This window comes from Canis lupus, chromosome 3 (genome assembly GCF_048164855.1).
Source record: "Canis lupus baileyi chromosome 3, mCanLup2.hap1, whole genome shotgun sequence".
NCBI classification, from domain to species: domain Eukaryota; kingdom Metazoa; phylum Chordata; class Mammalia; order Carnivora; family Canidae; genus Canis; species Canis lupus.
This window is the reverse complement of record NC_132840.1, coordinates 76,050,111-76,073,570: the sequence shown is the minus strand read 5'-3', so window position 1 is coordinate 76,073,570 and position 23,460 is coordinate 76,050,111. Positions and strand designations below refer to the sequence as shown.

Sequence of the window (23,460 nt, the reverse complement as noted above, 5' to 3'; positions counted from 1 at the left end):
CACACACACATACACCTTTTGTCAAAAATATATGGGAAAAGCAGCATCTTATCTTTTGGAGAGTCACTGCACATATTTGCATTATAAATACTCCAAGATGTCCTGCAGTAGAGAAAATGGTTTAACTTTATTTCATGCAGCATATTCCAAACATGTTTGGTCTCAGAGCCTTTTGTCATAGAATACCTTATAACATGTCACTGCACCCTACTATTCCACAGAACACAGCGGACTGATTGCAGGAAGGCCATGTTTCCTTAACTCTGGACTCAGACTTGATGAGGGATCTGCAAATCCCCGTGTGCACCAATCCCTGAATAAATAACAGTGCCTAAATACATATAGCCACTTAAAAAATGTATGTCAGTATCTGTAATTTTAAAAATACTAATTCTTAATCACTCAACACTATGATCCTATTATGTGGGAACATGAAGAATCATTTTTCACTAAAAAGACATCTTATAAATAAAAATTTGTGGATCAAGCATCCTTAAAATGACTTTGGTCCTATAAATACTAATGACTGACATATTTTGGTGCTTAATATGTTCTGGTACTATACTAATTTATTTATGGAGACTATCTCATTTAATCCTTACAGCAATGCTATGAAGCAGGTACTATTATTACCATCCTTATTGTACAGTTGAGAAAAATGAGGTTTAGTGAAATTAACTGCAACAATTTGTTGAAAGCCACACAATATAAAATGGTAGAATTGGGATTTGAACCCAGAAGCCTGACTCCAGAGCCTACAGGTCAATCATTAGGCTGTGTGGCCCCCATCCAGGCAACCTGTTCTGAAGGGAATGAAGCACAAGCCATTGTTTGAGCATTTTCAGAAAAGAATGGAGATTTCTATGTCCTGTTTTATGGCAGTTAATTCTGCTTCTACATGTTCCTGAGGAACTTCTCTGAGGACCTCTCCTCCACAAGACCAAGCTCTCTCCTTTTCTCCATTAATTCCACAATTAAAAGAGAAACCATGCAGTCCAGTGTTTTAGGGAGATGAAGGGAAAAGAAGGGATCTTTCCTCACATGTTTCCCTCATGACATCACATCCATTTCCACAGCACCTCACCAGGATTTGCTCAAAAAGATTTGGAAAAAAAAAAAAAAAAAAAAGAATTACAGACAGTTATGAAGCAAATTAGTCTGGGGTGAAGGAAGTGTCTCTGTGCCTTTCCTAAAAGAGGGGAGTATGCATGGCTCAGAACGGAGGCCCATTACCTCACTTTGGATCATCATGCTGAATTGGGTGTCCTCTTCTCAGTCAGGGATAAGGCATGTGATTTGAATGTCTTAAGATATGCCTTTGAACCTATGGCAAATATATATATTTTTGTTTGTTTGTTTTTCCAAGCAGAAACACCAGAGAGCAAAAGTCAGAAAGTGTAATGGTGGCCCTTCATGCATAACAATGACAATGATTGTGGAAGCAGGAGTCCTTGACTCTCTGCCCCATAAATTATCTGCTGAGTGCTGCTGGTTAACATCTCAGATTGGCACTGCGCTACTCTTTCTTTCAGCACATGGAATAGATTGCTGCTTACACATAAACAATGGCAACCCATCCCAGAGAGCGTCCCACCAGGAAAATGGAACATAAAATTGCTTTCCTGAACTGTTTTTCTTTTAGCAAGTTATTTTCCAGAGTTTTCCCAGCATGTCTCAAGCAGCACTTCAATACCTCATCTCCTGAGGTACGACACCATATTATAAATGATGTACTGGGAAAACACTTAGGACCTAGGTGGGAGTTAACAATTTAACTGTCTTTTTAAAGAGCTGCATTTTAATGTGTGCATAGGAAGGCCTCTGGGAGAAGCTAAACCAGATGAGTCTATTGTATACTAATCTATCCTTACACCACCCAGAATGACAACACTACATAATTTCTGTCGTAGATTAGTATGGAGCACTCTATGGTATATATGTATGTCCTATATGTCTCTTCCCAGCTAAAATCAGGGTGAAAGAAGAAGAGAAAAGGGAAGCAGGAGCAAAGATAACTCCAAGGTGAGGTCTAGAACATGAACACAGTGACAACAGTTTGTAGACCTCACGCTGAGCTTCCCAGATATGTGTTCAAAGGAAAGGAACCTCATCTCTTCACAGTACCCAGAGGATCAAACCAATTGCTCGAGGGATTTTTTTTTTAGCTGTTTTTGGCACTGAAGTCAGGTGGCGGCCTTTCCCTAGAGGCCTGGTGAAATGGACACAATATGATGCAGCGAACATCATACCCAAACACAGTCTTTACAGTAGAGTCAGTGAGGCTCATTGGGCTCCCCATAAAGCCCCTCCAGCTCAGCTAGAAGCATCTCACCAAAGGGTAACTCTGTGAGAATAATTCTGCAGGGGCCCAGTCTAGTCTACATAATCAGCTGATCAATAATGTGCAAACAATAAAGTCAAAATGAATCCAGAAAGCACTATATTAATAAAATGGACTGATTGGCTATCATCTGAGTGCAGGAAGTTACATCTTGCTAGTAAATGCTTTACTGACTTAAATTATGATCACTTTGGAAGTTTCCTATGCCTTTCCCATCAGCAGCATAAATATTAGAAGAAGGGTATAGTTGATAGCAGTGAGTAGTAGCAGCCTGAAGAAGGATAATAATTATCGTCACAAACTCTATACCATTTATTGGGCTCTTCTTATTTCCTAAGCCCTGTACACATGCACTTTTACATGCATTATCTCTGCAATCCTCCCAGTAACACTGTGAGAGGTTCTATTTTACAAAATAAGACATCAGAGGATACAGACATACCTCCTCTTACTGACCTTCATCGTGCTTTGCAGATGTTTGCAAATTGAAGGTTTGTAGCAACCCTGTCTTGAGTGAGACTATCATGGCCTTTGTCCAATAGCATCTGCTCACTTCGTATCTCTGTGTCACATTTTGATTATTCTTAGCAATATTTTTAGCTTTCGTCCTCATTATATTTTTTTACAATGATCTGTGATCAGTGATCTTTGATGTTACTATTGTAATTGTCTTGGGGTGCTCACATAAGATGGCAAACTTAATTGATAAATATTGTGCATGTTCTCACTGCTCCGCCAACCAGCTGTTCCTCCATCTCTCTCTCTCCTTCTCCTCAGGCCTCCCTATCCCCTGAGACACAATATTGAAATTAGACCAATTAATGACCCTACAATGGGCTCTTAAGTGTTCAAGTGAAAGGAGAATTCACACGTTTCCTACTGTAAATCAAAAGCTAGAAGGATCCCTGGGTGGCTCAGCGGTTTAGTGCCTGCCTTCCGCCCAGGGCATGATCCTGGAGTCCTGGGATCAAGTCCCACATCGGGCTCCCTGCATGGAGCCTGCTTCTCCCTCTGCCTGTGTCTCTGCCACCCCCCTCTGTCTCTCATGAATAAATAAATAAAATCTTAAAAAAAAAAGCTAGAAGTGATTAAACTTAGTGAAGAAGGCATGTTGAAAGTGGAGTTCAGCAGAAAAACTAGGCCTCTTGAGCCAGTTAGCCAAGTTGTGAGTGCAAAGGAAAAGTCCCTGAAGAAAATTGAAAGTGCTATTCCAGTGAACACATGAATGATAAGTGAAACAACCGAATAGCTGATATGGAGGAAATGGTGGTCTGGATAGAGGATCAAATCTCAAGCTAAAACCTAATCCAGAGCAAGGCCCAGACTCTCTTCAATTTTTTGAAGGCTGAGAGAGGTGGGGAAGCTGCAGAAGAAAAGTGTGAAGCTAGCTGAGGTGGGTCCATGAGGCTTGAGGAAAGCTGTCTCCATAACCTAAAAGTGCAAGTTGAAGCAGCAGGTGCTGATGTAGAAGCTGCAGCAAGTTATCCAGAAGATCTAGCTAAGGTAGTCAGTGAAGGTGGCTACACTAAAACAGATAGTTCAGCATGCCATCTAGGGCTAGCTAGAAGGAAATCAGTGCCTGGCTTCATAGCTCAGTTTGACTCTCTTGTTAGGGGGTCATGCAGCTGGTGACTTTAACTTGAAGCCAATACTCATTTACCCCTCAAAATCCTGGGGCCCTTAAGAATTATGCTAAATCGACTCTTCCGTAAGCTCTGTAAATGGAGCAACAAAGCCACGATGACAGCACAGCTGTTTATAACATGGTTTACTGAATATTTTAAGCCCACTGTTGAGACCTACTGCTCAGAAAAAAAGATTTCTTTCAAAATATTACTGTTCATGCATGCACCTGGTCAACCAAGAGCTCTGCCAGAAATGTACGAGGTTAATGTTGTTTTCATGCTTGCTAACACGGCATCCATTCTGCAGCTCCTGGATCAAGGAGTCATTTGGACTTTCAAGTCATATTATTCAAGAAATACATTTCATAAGGCTATTGCTGCCATAGATAATGATTCTCTGTCGAGCGAGGCAAAGTTAATTGAAAACCTCTAGAAGGATTCATGAGAAGAGGTCAAAATACCAACATTAACAGGAGTTGGAAGAATTTGATTGCAACCCTCTGGTATGACTTTGAGACGTCCAAGACTTCAGTGGAAGAAGTACCTGCAGATGTGGTGGAAACAGCAAGAGAACTAGAGTCAGAAGTCACGCCTGAAGATGGGACTGTATTGTTGCCATCTCATGATAAAACTTGAACGGATGAGGGGTTGCTTCTTCTAGATGAGCAAAGAAAGTGGTTTCATGAGGTGGAATCTATTCTTGGGGAACAGGCTGTGAAGACTGTTGAAATGACAACAAAGAATTTAAAATATTACATTAATTTAGTTGATGAAGCAATGGCAGGTTTGAGAGGATTGACTCGTTTTGAAAGACGATCTACTGTGGGTAAAATGCTATCAAATAGCGTCTCATGCTACAAAGAAATTATTCATGAAAGGAAGAGTCACCTGATGTAGCAAACCTCATTGTTGTTTTATTTTAAAAACTTGCCACAGCCACCCCAGCCTTCAGTAACCTCCACCCCGAGGAGTTGGCAGCCATCCACACTGAGGCAGGACCCTTCACCAGCAAAAAGATGATGACTCTCTGAAAGCTCAGATGATGGTTAGCACTTTTTAGCAATAAAGTATTCTTAAATTAAGGTACGTACTTTTTTTTTTTTTTTAGATATAATGCTATTGCACAGTTGAGAGACTGTAGTAAAGTGTAAATACAACTTTTACATGCACCGAGAAACCGAAACATTCATTTGATGTGCTTTATTGTGGTGGTCTGGAGTTTGCACAATATTTGCAAGGTTTGCCCATATAACCATGAAATGAATTGCCCAGAGCTCATAAGTAGTGGAGTAGATTGCGGCTCCAGTTCAGACTTTCCACCGTACCATGCCACCTCTATATTTCCACCATTTAATTAGGGAGTTCCTTTCTCCCCTGGTTTCTTACAATCCCTATTTTGTATGATTTTCTTCCCAGTGGCACATAGGACTAAACATCGTTTGAAAAAAGAAATCACTCTGTTGATCTTTTGAGTAGAGTTAATACTCTAGTAGAGAGGGAGAAAGCACTTCTCAATTCTTTTGCTCTGTTGGTAGCAACAGTGCAGTCTGAGTTCTTGAATAGTCTAGTCCAGATTTCTGTTGACTAACACATTCTCATTAAAAACCACTTATCTGAATTCCTTTACTGAGGTTACTGCCCCTTTTGTGCATTTGTGATAGGGAGTTGCTTTGGGGATTTGTTTTCCTGCTTGCACCTGTTTCATATCTTCAGCACACAGCCAGTCCATGCCAGCACTGTACAGCAACCTTCCACATATTATAGATGCACTCAAAACCACGAGTGGTTTCCTTAAGGAAAAGCTTCTTTGCTGACGTGAGACCGATAGTTCAACCTCTCAAAATATCTAGCTGTGGCCATGTCCATATAATTAATACTGCTTTGAAAGAATAGTTGAGCAAACATCTTTCCTGGTCTGTGATTAAACTTGAGAGACTGTATAGTTCACTTGGGAGGCAGGAGTTCCACTCCGTATTATATTGTAAAGGCTTATCCATATGGAAATATGGAGAGCTAGTTATCCACTTTCACAACTGTGAATTGTTTGTACACTTATTGGTGTACATTTAGATTTTTTTCCAGTTTCCTAAAAAAAGGTCTGTTTGTTTTGCTATTACAAACTGTTGCAGCGTATATTCTTGTTCATGTCTACTTGTGAACATTTCCAAGAATTTTTCTAGAGTGCATGCTAAGAAACAGAATTGATGATTCACTGTGTGTTTCTCATCTTTACCTTTATTAGCTATTGCCAAATTGTGCTCCAGTTTACACTCTGAGTAGCAGTAGATGGAGGAGACACTTTCTTTGACCACACATCTTCATTAGCCTTTGGTTTTATCGGATATTTATTTATTTATTTTTGCCTTCCTAATGGGTGTGAAATATTCCACTCTAGTTTTGAAATACTTCAAGTATTTGATAATGGCTGACTTGGTAGCTCTGTGAAAATAGGGCTTGTTCTAAATGAAATAGATAATGCAGGAGAAGAATTTATTCAATGAGGTCCCAATGACGGTGGTCAAGGAAACCAGTTGCTGCCAGTCTTTGAGCGGTTGTATTAAAAAATAAAAATGTAAATAAATAATAAATAAATAAATAAATAAATAAATATAAATAAATAATAAAATGTCACCGGTGTTCTTATTTTAACAAGTTATAAACAGTTCTTCCCCTTTTCCTATGCTACTGACCTTTTTCTCTTCAGACTGGGTTATTCATTTGGTACTAGCAATAAATAAGTCAAGACTGACACCCATCTGCATGAGGAAAGTAGTTGCTTAGAAATGGGAAGAGTGGGGGTGGGATGCTGTGATTGGCACAGCCACTTAAGCACAGGACTTCTGGTTTCAGCTCAGGTTGTAATATGGGGCTCCACTTGGGCTCTGCACTCAGATCAGAGTTTCTTGAGTTTCTCCCTCTCCATCTGCCCCTTCTACTTGTATTCTTTTGCTCTCCAAAATAAGTACATCTTTAAAAAAAAAAAGGAGAAACGTGAAGACTGAATTTAAGCAGTGTGCTGAATTTCCTTGGACATGCCTGAAAATGTTCTTGGATGCTTGGGGTGGGGTGGAGGAGCTGGCCCCTGCCCTGCAGAGGCAGGCAGGAAAATGGGCCCTGTGAGGCTGGGCCAGGCTCTGGAGAAAAGTTCCAGCCCCCAGGCCTGATTAGTTAGTTGCTCTTAATCTGTGTTTATTTTCCCTTCGTTACCTCTGAGCCTTTAATTGAGTCTTATTTCATAACTTTAGCCTTCGTGCTGCTCTACTACAGGGAATAAAGGAAAGAGTCTTAAGTACACTTGAGTCTGACTTGTGGAAGAGCAGAAGTGGCCCTGGAGACAAAGATGGCAACAGTGATGGTGACAAGACTCCAAGGGAAAGGTGAATCTTGAGGGGACTGAAATCTGGTTATCAATTCAGGCTCCTGTTCTTATGTAGAGATCCTACCTCCATTCTGATCTTGGGTGGGTTATAAAGGGAGTTTCCCTCATCGGCTTCTAGGCAGGTGAATCCTGGCTGACTCACTTGTGAGACAAGCCCCCTGTTCCTTCATTTCCAGGGAGTTGGCATGATGCCGCAGAAAGAGCATGCTCTTTGAAGGTGGCAAACGAGTTTACATCCATGCTGGGAAAGGTTTCTGCACATGGGCAATTTACTTCTGCTCCCTGAGCCTCCAATTCCTCAGCTCTGCGAAGAGGATAAGAGTGCCTGCCTTCGAGAGTTACAGTGAGGATGAAATATGATCGCTTAGGTGAAAGCACCTCCTATAACATCTGGAACACAGCAGACATCGAAGAAGACATTCATTCCCTTCCTCCCCTACCCCCACTCCTCTGTCTCTGAGAGCAGCTTTCCCCACAACCCCCGGCCCCCCAAGGGTCCTTCGTGCTGGCCCCGCACCTCTCGTGAGCCTCCATGCCTTCATAAAAGTTGACCTCTCCCAGGCCTTGTCTCTGCTATTGGGTAACAATTGACTTAAGATGATTAGCTCCATGTCGTACACTCTTATTGACAACTTAGGGGACCACAGGAGATTTATGGGGGAGATGCACTATCTGGGGGACAGTAGGAATCTAGCAGTAATTAACACTAACCTCCAGATCATACCACTTACCTTCAGGGAAAGCCTTAGCGTGGGGTTTGGAAGTAAATGGATTTTTCTCTGAAAGCCCCCAAGGAGCAATCACTGTCCTCACTGCCCTTAAGATAACTGCCTCTCCTCACTGCTGGAAGAGATTTAGGACCAACAGATGAGATTACAATTATCCATGACACTCTTTGGCCTTAAATTAAAATGCTTTCAATGGTGGGTGGCTGGCTGAGGTGGCTGGCTCTGTAACCTTCCGTTGTTCAGTTAGCAGTTCAGATTTGCCCCTGCAGCAGCATTCTCCTTTAGGGAGGAAGGCGGCCTGTGATGAGGATAAGCGGGGGCCTCAGCCCTGCGCCTAACCACAGACACTCAGCTGGCTGGAAACATCCCTCCCTCTGGCACCACTGCGCCTTCCTGACACTCTCAGTGGAGAAACTGAAGATCAAACAAGTTTAATCTCTGACCCCCACACTGGCCACCTAGCAGGAGTCTGTCTTTAGGGCAAGGGGGATCTGAAATAGAAATAATTCATGTTGCCCTCTCCACAGTGTTCTTTCTCCACAGGAGGCTGTTGGCTGCTTAGGGCTATCAATCTGACATACTTCTCCACTTCTGCACGGAGACTAAAATACCATTTAAGTCTTATTCCAACATTTCTCAAATCATGTGGGTATTACCAAGCATGAAATCATCATCTAAAAACTCAATTTTAAAGAGCTGGTTCTTTGGGAAAAATAAGAAAGAACATTTCCCCCTGTTTACTCTGAGATTTGTTTTTTTTTTTTTTTCCAACAGTGTGGTTATTGTGTTTTTCTTAATCTTCGGAGATTATGCTTCAATTTTTCACCTAGGCTCCAATTTGCCCATAAATCTCTTCATTTTGCTTAATTTAAATGTTTTGGCCAACTTCATGGTTTAATAATGAGAAATAAAATTGGAGCCTTAATGACTACTAAGGAGGGAATTTTCATTTCATCTGGAATTAAAAGAGCTGTTAAAGAGGCGGGCACCGTCAGACAAGCTGCCACAACCTTCACTGGAGCATGCCAAATGTGGCTTGATATTATACATTTCTTTATACCCACGGCAATCCTCCAATACGATTACTTGAAAATCCTTCAGCTCCAGCCCGACTTACATCCACCTGATTGCTACGCCCCTATTGATTAAGCTGGGAACTAGTCATTGAATTCAGGCCATCTGAGAAGCCCCCGAGGTCCCCACGGTGTCCCTCACATGCTGCCCATTGGAGCTAAGGCAAGTTACCCAGCTCTGGAATGCTCCGGCACAGCTTGTATAATGGGGGCCCTGAGACCACAATGATCAGATAACCAGGCAGGAGAGAGTACTGTTTCAGCGCTTCCACCTGAGCAGACAAACTTAAAAGAGAACTATGAAAAGTTAAAAAAAAAAAAAACAAAAAAAACCCTTTCTTGTAGGTTTACCAGCAGAGAAAGGTATCCACCGCATGGCTACATAGCCTAGAATTCCCTCCTTGTCCCAGAGCTGGGAGGAAACATGAGCTGGGTAATTCCCCTCTGCAGAGAGAGGAGCTCTGGTTTCTTTAGCTTGTATAGAATATAGCGAGTCCTATGAGACAGTTGATGGAGAGGCTGTTTGGCACTGGAGAGAATAATGGGAACTGGTTGGAGGTACAGCAACCTACTTCTATTGGGGGCTTATTGGATAGTTGGGAAAAAAACCACCTCAGATTATTCCATCTTGGGTACCCTCTTCGGGTATGTCCCACCCAGGTCACTTTCCTTACCACCTGTCACCTCGAAATATCCTTCAAGTATCCCATCCTTCACTCCACATTTAGTCTTATATTGTCCTGGGTGAGGATGCTTTGTGCACTTGCCTTTTAACACAAATTATAAGCGTTCCAGGACAAGAACCTTGTTTTAGATTTTTTATTCTTTCATTGACTGATAAACAAGTCAGTGATTAAGCCACTCATTATTCCAGCACCTACTATGGCTAAGAGCATTGAGCAAGGCTTATTTTTTTGCTACTCCAGGGACCCCAGAGAAGTGTGGTACCTAATTTCTGCCTTCCAGTAGTTCATGCTCTTGTTGGATAAGCTCAGTGTATATGGAGAGAAAGATAATAATGCAGTAGCACATAGTAAGATCACAATGATTCAAAAACACATAAAAACCACTAGAAGACAAGATTTTAATACTGATATTCTTTAGGTAGTGCCATTTGTGTTCCTTTTTTTTTCTCCTTTTTGAATTTCCCAAATTTTCTATAATGCATGTGTATTACTTAATTATTCAAAAACCTAAACCTTAAAATATAGGTTAAGAAAAACAGCATTTTTTCTCAACTCATCAAAACTGACTAGACTTCTCATATGGTAATCAGTCTGCATGCTGGAGTTGTAATTTGTTGACCTTCAAACTGTTATGATGGTTTTACATTTATAAGCAAACCACCAAGGGGAAATATTTTGGTTTTCCTGACAAGTATGAAGAAACTGAAGTTGATTTTGATTATTTTGGTAAAGAAGATCGGTCCTATTTGTTCTAAGCAAGTACGACCTTGATGGACTTCTATTGAAATGAACCAAGTTTTGGTAATTTTATTTTGAGCGGAAATCACTTTTTGAGGATAATGAGGAGAGAAGGGAGAAGGCTTATTGATTTTTCCAAAGCTGGCATGGGAGTCAGGAGGCTGCATCCTTCTAACCTATAGAGAAGGTGTGTAGACAGCTGGAAAAAGATAGTCCCTTGTACCTATCGACTGGAACCAACACCCCACCAGCCTATGAATGTTACCAACCTGCTCTCCATACAAGGTTCATGCCCAGTAAAAGAAGGGAAATCATATTTTTGCCTGGTATAAATTATTAAGTTGTTCTACGCATGATTGCTTTAGATCAAGGGTGTATTAGCATATCCTTGCCACTCCGTGTCCTGCTCATAGCATTTTTATGTACATTGGTCTCAGTTGAATTTGCCTCATTCACTCATGCATTCCTTCATGGGAACTCAATTTGCACAAGGAATCCTACACTGAAAGAATAAAAGATGAAAAAGGCATTTTCTCTGCACTTGAAGTGACTTACTCTGGTAGGTGTGGGGGTTATTAGAACAACATACGTATCAAGTACATAGAATTCATTGAGGGAAGTGCTAAGGGCCATTTAAAAAGTTTGGGGATGTTCAGGAGAAGGGGAGGTTATTTCCTCACTCCTTTGGGGATGGGGATCATTGAAGACTTCACAGGGGAGATGATAATGTGAGCTGGCTCTTCAATAGGTGGACTTTGGCAATACAGAGATGACTGGGAAGGGCATTCCAGGAGTGAGCACCACCCAAGTGAAGACCTAGAAGAAAAGCGTGGAATAAACAGGATAAAGACAGAACGGGAAGTGGTATGGTCTGACTGCAGGGTGGATAGGAGGTAGGTAAGAAAGGTGTCAGGAGAAGTTTGAAAGATCAGCCTGAGCTGGATCAGGGAGGACCTTAAATCCTCTGGAAATAATGGCAGCCTCAGCAAATCTGCTGCTTTATTTGGAACAAAAGATGTGCTAGCTGAATAAAAATGTTATTTCTGACTTCTCTACTTTATTGGCCAACCCAGCCAAGCAAATTTTAACAATTCCATTGTCTTGACCTTTCTGAACACTGTTTTCTGCCAAAAATGGACAGGGGCATTGATAAGTATGAAGCATAAATGGAAGTTGACCTGCCTTGCTCTTGTTCTTACAGGGTGTATTCAGTAACACTATCGGCTTTACGTTTTGTCTGGTCACTTCTTAGCACTGGAGGAACTTTGCTCTGCAGCTGATGGGCATGGAGGGGAAGAGGTTTTAAGAAGTCAGCTCAGGCATCTTAACACTCAACTGGGAATGGGAAAAAACACCTTTTACTTCATGCGTCTACATATACGGTTGGCTTAGAAATAAATTACATCAAAGATCACTCGGTGAGAACTAAGCCAGAGGACTAAACCCAGCAATATTATCTGGCAGCACGGAGAAAGGCTGAAGTGATAATGCAAAGTGTCTTCTCTCTTTTGAAATGGGCATAAGGAGCACTGACAGATCCTGCAGGTCTGTGCTAAACTCTCTCTCTCTCTCTCTCTCTCTCTCTCTCTCTCTCTCTCTCTCACACACACACACACACACTGTTCAGTCTACATAAGGGGAAAGGGAAGAAGCAAAGAAAAATCTCTCTGTACAGAACTATTTTTCATCTGATCCCCCTTAAGCTAGTTCTTCAAGTCCTTGTCACCACGTTTGAGCGCGTGGGCATGCAGTCTCTTAGTAATGCTGCTGGATGCTGTTTACCTGCTTGTGACTTCTCTCCTTGACCTTCACATTTGACCAAGTTTTGGTGCTTTGAAATGCCTTTCTATGCTCAGTTAGTGCTACAGGATTACAGATGATGTAGAAATGGAAGTTACATTCTGTTATTCTTAATGGAAAAAGCTACCACAAACCTAATCAGAACAATCCAAGTAGAATAACTTTCCGGGAAGACTCCATGTGCCACGGATAACAGGATGGTTTAATGGACTGAAAAGGAAAATTTTTCTCAGTTTCTGTACATCACAAATTGGGGTGGGTGGGGGTTGATCCTGTATTAATTTTCACATTGGTTCCACATCTTCATTTCTGCATTCACACTCCTTCCTCCCAATTTAAAAAAAAAAATATTTGAGGGCATCCTGGGTGGTTCAGCGGTTTAGCGTTGCCTTCAGCCCAGGGCGTGATCCTGGAGACCAGGATCAAGTCCCACGTCGGGCTCCCTGCATGGAGCCTGCTGCTCCCTCTGCCTGTGTCTCTGCTTTTCTCTCTCTCTCTCTCTCTCATTCTCTCTGTGTGTCTCATGAATAAATAAATAAAATCTTAAAAAATAATAATAAATAAAAAATATTTGAGCTCACCATCCACTTCAGACCATTTCCTCGCTTATTTCAGTTAGCCTTTCTGTATTCTGTAGGGCTAGGCTGTTTGTTTCTGCAGCTAATCCCACAAATATCATGTGAAGAAGCCCAGGAACGAGAGGTAAAAATCTCTACACAGTGTTGGCAGCCAACAAGAAGAGGCATAATAGGAGAGCCGGAATCCCACAAAAAGGACCACTATGGATGAAGGCAAAACAATAGCAACGACAAGCCATCATCACAAGAGCACTCAATTCAATGTGAATTATCCATACTGCACTCCAAGGGAGATGAAGCAAAGTATTGTTTTCCTAGGCATCAACGATTTTTCTTAACAACCCCAAGTCACAGTCCTGCTTCCTCCACCAAACCCATCTCAACTACCGAGATGGAGTCCTGAGCCCCTCTGAATTTCTACATGGTTTATATTCCAAATCACATACTCCAGCACTTGGGTATTTCATGCCTTACTTCCACTGTTCCTCGTAGGTGAGTTTTGCCTGCCCAGGCCGCGTACGGATCATTTCTTCCACTTCTTCATTCCTTCCCACAGAAGGTAATACGGTGCTGTGTGTTAAAGAAATACCTGTCAGGACGCTTGGGTGGCTCAGTGGTTGAGCGCCTGCCTTCAGCTCAGGTCGTGATCCTTGGTCCTGGGGTCCTGGGATCAAGTCCCACATTGGGCTCCCTGGAGAAGCCTGCTTCTAATCTGCCTATGTCTCTGTGTCTCTCATTCATTAATAAACAAACAAACAAATAAATAAAATCTTTAAAAAAAAAAAGGAAATACCCTCTCAAGGTCACTCACCAACCTGAAAAAGTTGCCAACAGGATGAGAGGTTTCTCTGGCAGGGTCAAGAGAGAACATTAGGTTAGGCACGAGGAGTATGAAAGAGGGCAGGATCTTCCAGCCAACTTTCTGGCAGGAGGATCAATGCACTTACGTGTTTGACCTCCATCCTCCCTAATATGAACGCTGCATAGTCTAGCCCGTTTCTAGGGTCAAGTCCCCAGACACAACCTCAGTCATGAGGCAGATTCCCTGATACGCTCCAGTACACCCCAGCCAGGGAAATATTTACACGCAGGCTCTCAGCTAATCTCTGGACAGATTATAGGCTCTATTTCTTTATGCCCCTTCCATTTTAGCGCCTCAATTCCTCTGCCATTTTCAACCAGAAAGCTTGTTTTCTGTTTTATTGCCTTCGTAGATTTCTTTCTTAACGCTGGTGCCATTTGTGGAATGGTAATATTAGTATTTTTTTTCATTCCTTTTTCAGATTTAGGAGGATGGCATTAAATAAAATTTGAGCAGTGATGTTCTATGAAGAGTGCCAGAACTTCTCTTGCCTGGTTGTCCTTAAACTGTAACAGGTTGGTTGATCCCTTCAGTTCTAAAACTTGGCCACATTTTTTTTTTTTCCGGAAGCCACGCCAACCTGTAAAATCTATGAATATATCTCTTTATATCTAGATATATGGATGTATAAATACTTATATTCATATTTACATAAAGCATACATTTTAATAAAATAAAGAAAAATATACTTTTTCTCTCTATGAGAAGAGCTTTCTTGAAGGCATGACATCACCAATTTTTGAGGCATACTGTTGGATGACCAGATTGACACACACTGGGACACTCTCTGGGTAATGGTGAGGACTTGCCCATGGAGAGAAAGTCATCTTTTACAGAAAGTCACGGGAATAACTAACTCATAGCTCAACGCAACTAAAGGTTTAATTTCTGTCTTAAGAGGGCCCCATAGGAAGCTCCAGCCTTAAGAAAAATCTTTATGAAAGGATTCCTTCTCTGAATTTTTCAAACAGGCTTCTTTGTTATTACCCCAAGAGAGTGAACCAGTCAGGGAATTAAATCTCCCTTATCGTTTCCAGACTATTTTACTTTGCTGTGCACACCCCATTGGCAGGAGAGGCACAAATGGTTCTCTCAAGCTTCACTCCAACCACCAATCTGCCATGTCTGAAATGTCCCAGCCCTTTCTGGCCTCATGTATTTGACTCCTACACCATGGGGAAGTCCCCCTTGGATTCCGAAAGAAAATTCAACTCCTTGGAATCCAAAACTAATAAACTTTCACAGAGTGGCCCCAGGTGGATTGGTTATCATGATATGTCAGTCTCACCTAACCAATAAGATGGCTGGTTGGCAAGTTCCCAGGATGAATATTCTCATATGAGCATTGGATTAGAGGAAGCCAAAAGATTTTTGGCCATCTACATGCTCAACTTACACCCCACCTGGGTTCTGGGGTAGAGATCTTGTGACGGTTGGGGCCCTGCAAGGCAATTAAAAGAAATAAAGCAAAGTATTATATTTTAATTGATGTAATCTTCAAGCTCCCAGTGGAATCTGGGGTGATATCTGACTAGAGTTACCCTAGGTATCAATAGATGGCTATTCTGTGAAAGTGCATTTAGGAAGACAAAACCCTACAGAATCCCAAACTTCATTAACATGTGTATCCGTTTGAGGGGTGGAGGGGGGTGCGGTACGGGTGTTGGCTCAGACTCCCAGGACTACAAATTGAAAGAAGCCACCTAGACTTTTCTGGGATCTGCACAAAGAGCTGAAGGGGGTGGGGAGTTGGAGGTGGGGGGGTGGTAAAGAGGGGGGGGGAGAAGGGCAGGTGGAGGGGAAGACACCAAGTGGTGTCTTTTTAATTGCTTTTAGAGTACCTGGATGTCAAGACACACCAAACTATTCTTCCCAAACCCAAACAGCTTTCATCCATCACTAACACTTCAGGGTTTGTTTCTGTTTTATTGTAAATATTCCAGTTGAAGAAAGATAAACAGACAAGAAAAAACTGCTTTATACAGTATACAGAGTCAGATAGAAAATACAGAATGGAAAAGAAAGCCAACAACCAACAGATAAAAAGTGGAGACAAACCAAGGAAGAGAACTAGCTGGTTGCAGGTTCACTCACCAGCTTGAGTGAGGTGTAGCAATAGTTCCAGCAGCAAATAGAAACTGTCTAGCACTGTCAGCCTTATCTTTACTCCACACGGTGAAAGGAACAGACTTTATAAATGATTCATGGGGACATTTATTCCACTAATCCATTAAAAAAAGTTGGCTATTGATCAAGATATCCTGCTCATAAAAACGAGTTTTTAAAAAAACAACCCTCCCCGCCCCAAATGTGATCTGACAGTAGGGACCACATTGTCAGAAGCAGGGAATGGAGCTGTGGGTTGGAACAGTGTGGCACCATTGGGGTCCGTGGTCAGGCGGCCTTCGGTGCCCTTCCCACCAAATCCACGAGACTCGAGGCAAGGTTGAAAAAAATGCTCGTGTCCTCTTACAGCTTGCCATCATTTGATGGTTAAAGAAGAAAAGGAAAAAAAATCCAAATCATGAGGGAGAAGGACAGCCTAGGACAAAACTGGCATCCTTTACTGGAAAAATCAGGGTCCCCCTGATTTGGTCCCCAGGATGGCAGTCCTAACTAACTGGCCTGGCACACAGAAGATGTTCAACTACCCAGATGGTAAAAAAGCAAAAAACAAACAAACAAAAAAAACCCACAAAAAAAAAAAAATGGAATTAAGCTCATCATCTTCCAAAGATGGTTTTATTTTAGTACATTCAGAACAGAAATGTGAGGACAATTTGATTCAAGGTGGTGGTGGTGGAGGTGGAGGTGGAGGTGGTGGTAGGGGCTGTTTAATTCTCTCTTTCTCTGAATTTTCTAAGTTTACAATCAGAAGTTGCATAGAATTTGTTTTCCATCAGAAAATGAAAACTCTCTGCATGAAACTCCCAACTGGCGAAGCCAAGCAAAGGTCAAGCAGTTGCTGGGAAGCCTCACCCCTCTCATCAGCTGATGCGCTGGACCCTGCAAACATCTCACAAGAGGAGTGGTAACGAGCAGCCATCTGAAAGCCTGGAAAGCATCAGTAACTGATTTTGTGGATGGAGGAGAAGTTAAATGCTTTACTCAAAGTCACACAAGGGGATTTCTGCCCATGCTGAGTTTAGGGCTCAGGAGTCCCCAGTTCCCAGGCCTGTGTATTAGCTGTGAGTCTCCACCTGTCTCCTAGGAATGTGGCAAATTCTCGATTACTTAAGGTCTTTCCACTTAATAAACACACACAGCACACGCTCACACACTCATGTGCACGCCTGCACCCAGGTCTCAACACCTAGTAGAAAGAAATTACCCAATCCATGATAGCCTTGGGGGGTCTGGCTTCATAGGCAGCTACTGGGTTTGGTTAGAAAGAGATGCTGTTGACAAAGTCTGCCCCATACCAACAAGGTGGCCCTACCACTCCTTCCCTGTGACTAGCACATTCCATCTGAAGGCAGGGCCAGGGTATGGGAAAAATGTATCACCCCACTCTGCTCCTTAATTAAGCGAGGCTCCAGGACACGTCATGCATTCTGGTCTCCCTCTCTCTTTAGAGATCACATTCACCAAAGGACCGAAATCAAACCCAGTGATAGTGAACGTCAAAAAGAGGAGAAAGAGAAAGAAAAGACATTAACTTCTGAAATCCCAGGCATTTCAAGGTCTCTCTGAGTAAACTATGAGTTGATTGGATTTTGGCATTTAAGAAATTACTTTAATGGACTTTTGAGACTTTCCGTCTTATTCTTCCCAAAGATCCTCCTCCTACACTGTGGTGCCCCCAACCCCCACTCAGGAAAGAGAGGTGAGCACCTGAAATCCAACGCACTGGCGGCTCCACATCCTAAAATTTGGGAAAAAGAAACGGATTATTTAGACTTCCATTGCCTAACCCAGCCTCCCCCTCCAAGACACGAAAACCAAAACACCATCCCCAAAACAAACAGAACTGAGAAGAGAACAAAGCAGAAAAGTGGGGCGGCGGTGGGGGCAGGGCGGGGAGGGGGGCGGAAGGGAAAACAAAAGAACATTAACAAAAATATACAAATCCAAGAAAAGAAAAACTTCCCTGTTGAGTTTAATGTGTTTTCCTGTAAGAACTAGACCCGGGGTACAATGGCCCCTTCCTAGGGGGACATCCCACCGATGATCCCACGGACTCATTGGGCGGGTCTGCGCAGGGACCCCCACCCCAGACTCTGCAATTCTGGCGGCAGGGAGAGGCCCCCGGGAGGGGACGGGTCCTTGCGGTCGGGAGGGAGGGGGGCGGGCCCTCGCCGCTCGGGGGGACCCAGCTCCCCGCCCGCGGACCCGGGCGCTGGCTCGGGCTCGCGATCCCCCCAGTCGGCCGGATCCAGGCTCGGGAGAGCCGCGCCCGCTGTCCGCTGTCCGAGCCCCGGCCGCCCCCGCCTCCCCAGGGCCTCGGCCCGGCCTCCTCGGTCCGGCGCGGCGGGCCCCTCGGGCCGCTCGGGCTACTCGGGCTCGCTGCTGTTGGTGGTCTTCTCCCACTCCAGGCTCTCCTCGCTGCGGGCCGGGGACGGCCGCGCGCGCAGGCCCTGGAAGCGGCGGCACTCGGGGCAGACGCGGATGTGCGTGCAGCCGCGGGCCACCAGGGCGGCCTCCTGGGCCAGTCTCTGCGCCAGCTGGTCGGGCTCCCCGGCCCCGCACAGCTTGCCGTTGCTGAGCGTCGCGGTGCCCCGCGGCCGGCGCTCCTCGGGGACTGGGGGCCGCGGCGGAGGCACCCCGGTGCGCCGCCGGCGGGGGTGCACACTGTCCTGACACAGGATGATGCTGCGCAGCTCGGTCACCATCTCCTGGCAGACGGACACCTGGGGGGGGGGTGCAGGAGGAGGTCACGGCCCGACCCTGGGAACCAGCCCCTGCAGACCCCTTGCGCATCCCTTGAACATCCCTTGCGCATCCCTTGCGCATCCCTTGCGCATCCCTTGCGCATCCCTTGTGCATCCCCTGCACATCCCTTACACATCCCTTGCGCATCCCTTGCGCATCCCTTACGTATCCCTTGTGCATCCCCTGAACATCCCTTGCGCATCCCTTGCACATCCCTTGCGCATCCCTTGAACATCCCTTGCGCATCCCTTGCCCGTCTGTTCAGGTGCACGGTCGGGAGGGGGGGGCAGTGTCTCAGGATCACATAATCGTATGAGATACTGGGAAGACCTTGCAATCCGTCCCCTCATGCCACCTCCCACTTAACACGTGAACGCCCTCCATCCCACAGTGTCCAACAGCCCTGCCAGCTGGCCTTCCAGTCTTGGTTTGGACGCCTCCCAAGACAAGGTCCTCACCACACTGGGAGAGAGGCCATGACATGGTGCTTCCTTCTACCGAGTTCACAATTGGCCTCCCCCAAAATTTTCATCCATCCATCCCAGTTAAATCTGTAACCTGAAGCCCACTAAATAAATAACCCCTCTTCTGCAGGTCAGTCTTTCAAGTACTTGAAAAAAGCCATGTCTCCATGAACATTCTGTTCTCAGCCAAAGACTCTCATTCTTTAGATCAACCAGTTATAGCTAGAGATAATAATCACTACAACGACAAAAGCAACAGCAACCACCCCCCCCCCCCCATCAGTCTGCAGTCTCCTGATATGAAACCCTTGGGTCCAGCTATGTTTCAGAATATTTTAGCTTTTAGAGAGGTAATACTACACGCATGCAACATACTGTATATCACAGCCCAGTGGGGTCTAGGGCAGACCCTGTATTCCAGCATGTTAAAAGTTGTTAAATCCTGAGCGTCCTCAACACAAGGAGGAAACTAGTTTTCCTTCCTGTCTTTTCATGGTACCTGTATAAGATGACAGATGCTAGCTGAATCTACGGTGGTGATCATTTCACAATGTATGTAAGTCAGATCATTATCCTGAATGCCTTAAACTTACCCAGTAATGGATGCCAATTACTTATCAATAAAACTGGAAAAAAAGCACATTAGCATTTCTGTAGCCAAACGCGCATACCTTTAGACTGAGGGAGATAAAGACCATCAACATTACATTAGGCTCAGACCTGTGCAAGTTTTGCCGCCAAGGGCATTTTTGCATCAGATGTATGTAATACTTGGTACTTTCCAAGCTTTTTCGGTTTCAGAATTGTGGGTAAAGAATCACGAACCTGTGCGGCTGCTACCTCGACCATACCCATTTCACAGACGTGGAAACAGAGGCTCAGAGGAGTTGTGTGCCTTGTGAAAAATTACTCGACTCATCAATAGCTGGTCCAGAATTTGAACCTAAACCTCATCTACTCCAAAGCATATGTACGCTCTGTTTAGTTCTCTACTCTGTGCTGGGAAGGACACTTTCCTAGCCTATGATGGGAGAAGAAACCTGGGCTTTCGTGATCTTTCTTCCAGTTTTCCAGTTCTGTCAACACGACTGTTGCTCTACCATAAGCCAAACAGCTAATGAAGCCTTTACTCTTCATGTTAGCTCTTGGAAGTCCTCACTGAAGTTTTTAAGACACATCCAGACCTTGCTTAAACTCCTGAGAATAACCGAATGTGCACAAATCCTCTAGTTGAAGCAGCTGCAGAGAAGTAGTATCACCTAATGGGATGTGGCCTGTTTAGACCTGTTACTAACAAAGACTCTGGGCAAGTCCCTTAATATCTCTGCGCTTCCAGTAATAACTTTAACAGCCAAAACAATACCACCTGCCTAATCTATGACATGTGACCAGACGTACAGTTTATTGGCTGTCAACTATGTATCAAGCACTGCGCTTTGCAGAGAAACAGAGATAGAGGTGGACACAGTCCCAACTTTTAGGCACTGCAGTGTTTGACAGAAAAATCATTGCAACATAGTTTGTACGTGCTTGATGCAATGGTGCTGGAAAAGAGGCCAAATGATCGACTCCTCTTGTCCACGGAAGAAGGCAGGAGAACTGGGAAAGTTTCGCAGGGAAAGAAACACCTGAATTGAGCCTTCTGGAACGAGTAAGTGGCACTACTATTTTAGGAGTGGACACAGCGAGAAAGCCAGTAGAGCTGGAGGGAGAAGCAGGAGGGGAACCAAGAAAGCTTGGTGTCAGGCAAGGCAAGGGAGGAGAGAACTTTTGGAAGGAACTGTCCACTTCCAGAAGGGCACACTGAGGTACAAGAAGGCCCAATGGGTTCTCTTTGGTTTTGTCCATTGGGAGGGATTAGACCTCTTAACAGTGACCTTTTAGTGCCGGAGTGGGGAGGAGCCAGACTGCCCTATGTTGAGGACTGGATGGGAGGTCAGGAAATGGAGACAGCAGATCACATTGGTTTGGAGGAGGGGAAGGACAGCCCAAGAGCAATAATAGTAACACTGCTATTGTTTCACGGCTTTTTGTTATTTTGTTTAAGGAGGCTCTATGCCCAGCATGGCGCCCAACATGGGGCTCGGACTCATGACCCTGAGATCAAGACCTGAACTAAGATCAAGAGTTGGATGCTTAACTGACTGAGCCACCCAGGCCCCCCAAGACTGCTATTATTTGAAATTAGCAGATTTACTTGAGCATAACTTTAGATTGTGGCAAGAGAGCAGGAAGCAAAAATAAAGGGGAGAAAAAAAGGAAAACCCCAGAATAGCCAAGGGAAGAGGGACCAAGGCAGAAGCAGAGGGATACCCAGAAGCATCTGCTGTGCCTGCAGGGGTGGCTTTAGCTGTGGGTCAAGTACTAAGGTGGGGAGGGGGGTGTAATTTGGGGCTAGCCAGTCCTGATTTCATGACGAGGTGGGAGGTAAAATTAGCCTTTATGCATGAAGGGGCAAAAGGATATGAGGAGCCGGTGAGGGTTTGGAAGTCCTAGCGGTATGGGAAAGAAGCTGAACATAGAAAAATAAAAGGACCGGAAGGCAGTGCTGTACTGAGGCCCGGCCTGAGGCTGGACTCCACAGAAGGAGGGGCTCGTGTGCACTCACGTCCTGCTATGAGCTGTTTCTCCAACATCAATTAAGGGAAGAGGCTTACGAAGATCCGGAGTTGAGAGGTTGAGACAGGAGCTAACGTACTTTAAAAACTGAATGATGCAATCAGCACGTAAGGATCGTTGCCCCTTCTCTGAGGCAGATCGGAGACAGAACGGGATCCAGTCTTCTTCCTTCTATTCAGACTTTTTGGTCTGCGTGAAATTTATATTAACCCAGTTTCTGAGCCACAGGTTTGGAGAATTAAGCTTATTCAAGATCCCTGAGAAGGGAGATGGACTTCTTGGCCTTATATGAATTGGGATATCTCTAAACATCTTTACCGGTTAGGCAAAAACATCCTGAAGATGGAAGAACCAAAGTCATTGCCTGCGCTGGTAGCCTGGTACTTTGGCCTCTTTTTTCTTTTTTTTTTTTTTTACATACTACATTGCCTAAATGTAGGCATTGCTAAATTATAGTTGTATAAGACTTTGTTGTGTGTAAAACATTCATCACGTATTTATTTGCTGGGCTGTTTTGGAAAGATAATCTGAAGCTCAGGGGTTAAGAGCACTTTCTGTGGCTGCATAATCAGTAAGTGATGAAGCATTATTAACCCAGATCTCTTGCCCTTGGGACTGGGATTCTTTCCAGTGCACTGTCCCATGGGTGCTCCACCCTCTTGTGGGATCTCACAGGTTTTGTCTGAAATGACATTTGTAGGTGCGTGATCCCACCTACCAACGCTATAGGTCGTACCCCTTTGAAGGTTTACCTCAGTAGCTTCTGAGTGCCGGAGAGTCCATAAAAACTCCAACATAGCCATAAAAATGGCCACGATTAAGCCACAAATAAGAACCACAAAGATTCCACCAATATTCTCCATTCCCAGTCCTGTAAGAAAGTGAGAGCAAATAAAAAATAATGTAAGAGGGCTACCAGACACCATCATTCTACTGAAATGCTGAAAGCCATTTACACAACCAGAACTTGAGGCTTGTAGATGCTTTACACACACATTCCTTGCATGGGATATAATTATTCTTTTGCAAAAAATGTGGCATAGCTGCAGTAGAAGAGGAGAGGGGGGATCTAGTTGCAAAAGGAGGAGACTGGTAAGAAGCCTCCAAATAGCCTTCTGGGGTGGGAGGTGAGCGGCATTTTAAGAAAAGGGTCAGGGGTGCCTGGGTGGCTCAGTTGGTTAAGCCTCTGACTCTTGGTTTCAGCTCAGGTCATGATCTCAGGGTCGTGAGATCGAGCCCTGCATCAGGCTCTGTTCTCAGCATAGAATCTGCTTGGGATTCTCTCTCCCTCTCCCTCTGCCTCTCCCTTGTTTGCTCTCTTTCTCTAAAAAATATAAATAAATAAATTTTTTTTTTTTAAAAAGAAGAGAGTCCGTGAACATTTGATTTAGAGACATGATACCAAAATACCTACAAATTCTAGATGCTCCGTAAAAAATTTAGTCAATCTATAAGACTGGGTTTGCTGGATATAAAGTAGTTGTTTAACCCAATTTTGGATAGAAAAAATTCCACTTATGTATCTGTGTCAACAGGTTACTAAAATACTTTAGACACTTAAAACTTTTTTTTTTCATCCCTCCAGACCAGAGGTTGCCATCAGAACCACCTGGGAGGCTTATTCAAAATACAGATTCCTGGTCCTCACACCAGACCTCTTGAATCCATATCTCTGGAGATGAGGCCCAGGAATCT

General features: G+C 44.0%; 1 protein-coding gene and 1 long non-coding RNA gene across 8 annotated transcripts in view; one reads left to right on the top strand and one right to left on the bottom strand.

Moving 5' to 3' along the window:
* Positions 1–7,949, top strand: part of LOC140631129 (uncharacterized) — a 29,283-nt gene extending 21,334 nt beyond the window's left edge. For all 6 annotated transcript variants that reach the window (XR_012028783.1, XR_012028779.1, XR_012028780.1 and 3 more), the window contains 2 exons: positions 7,212–7,343; positions 7,522–7,949. This is a non-coding gene — a long non-coding RNA (uncharacterized lncRNA). The remainder of the gene's footprint in view (positions 1–7,211; positions 7,344–7,521) is intronic.
* A 10,253-nt stretch (positions 7,950–18,202) lies between these two features.
* GRIK4 (glutamate ionotropic receptor kainate type subunit 4) overlaps positions 18,203–23,460 on the bottom strand; it is a 423,105-nt gene continuing 417,847 nt past the window's right edge. For both annotated transcript variants that reach the window (XM_072822392.1, XM_072822393.1), the window contains 2 exons: positions 22,518–22,636; positions 18,203–18,660 (listed from right to left, as the gene is read on the bottom strand). In XM_072822392.1, the coding sequence (XP_072678493.1) occupies positions 18,304–18,660; positions 22,518–22,636 (476 nt within the window). In that variant the 3' untranslated portion in view covers positions 18,203–18,303. The remainder of the gene's footprint in view (positions 18,661–22,517; positions 22,637–23,460) is intronic.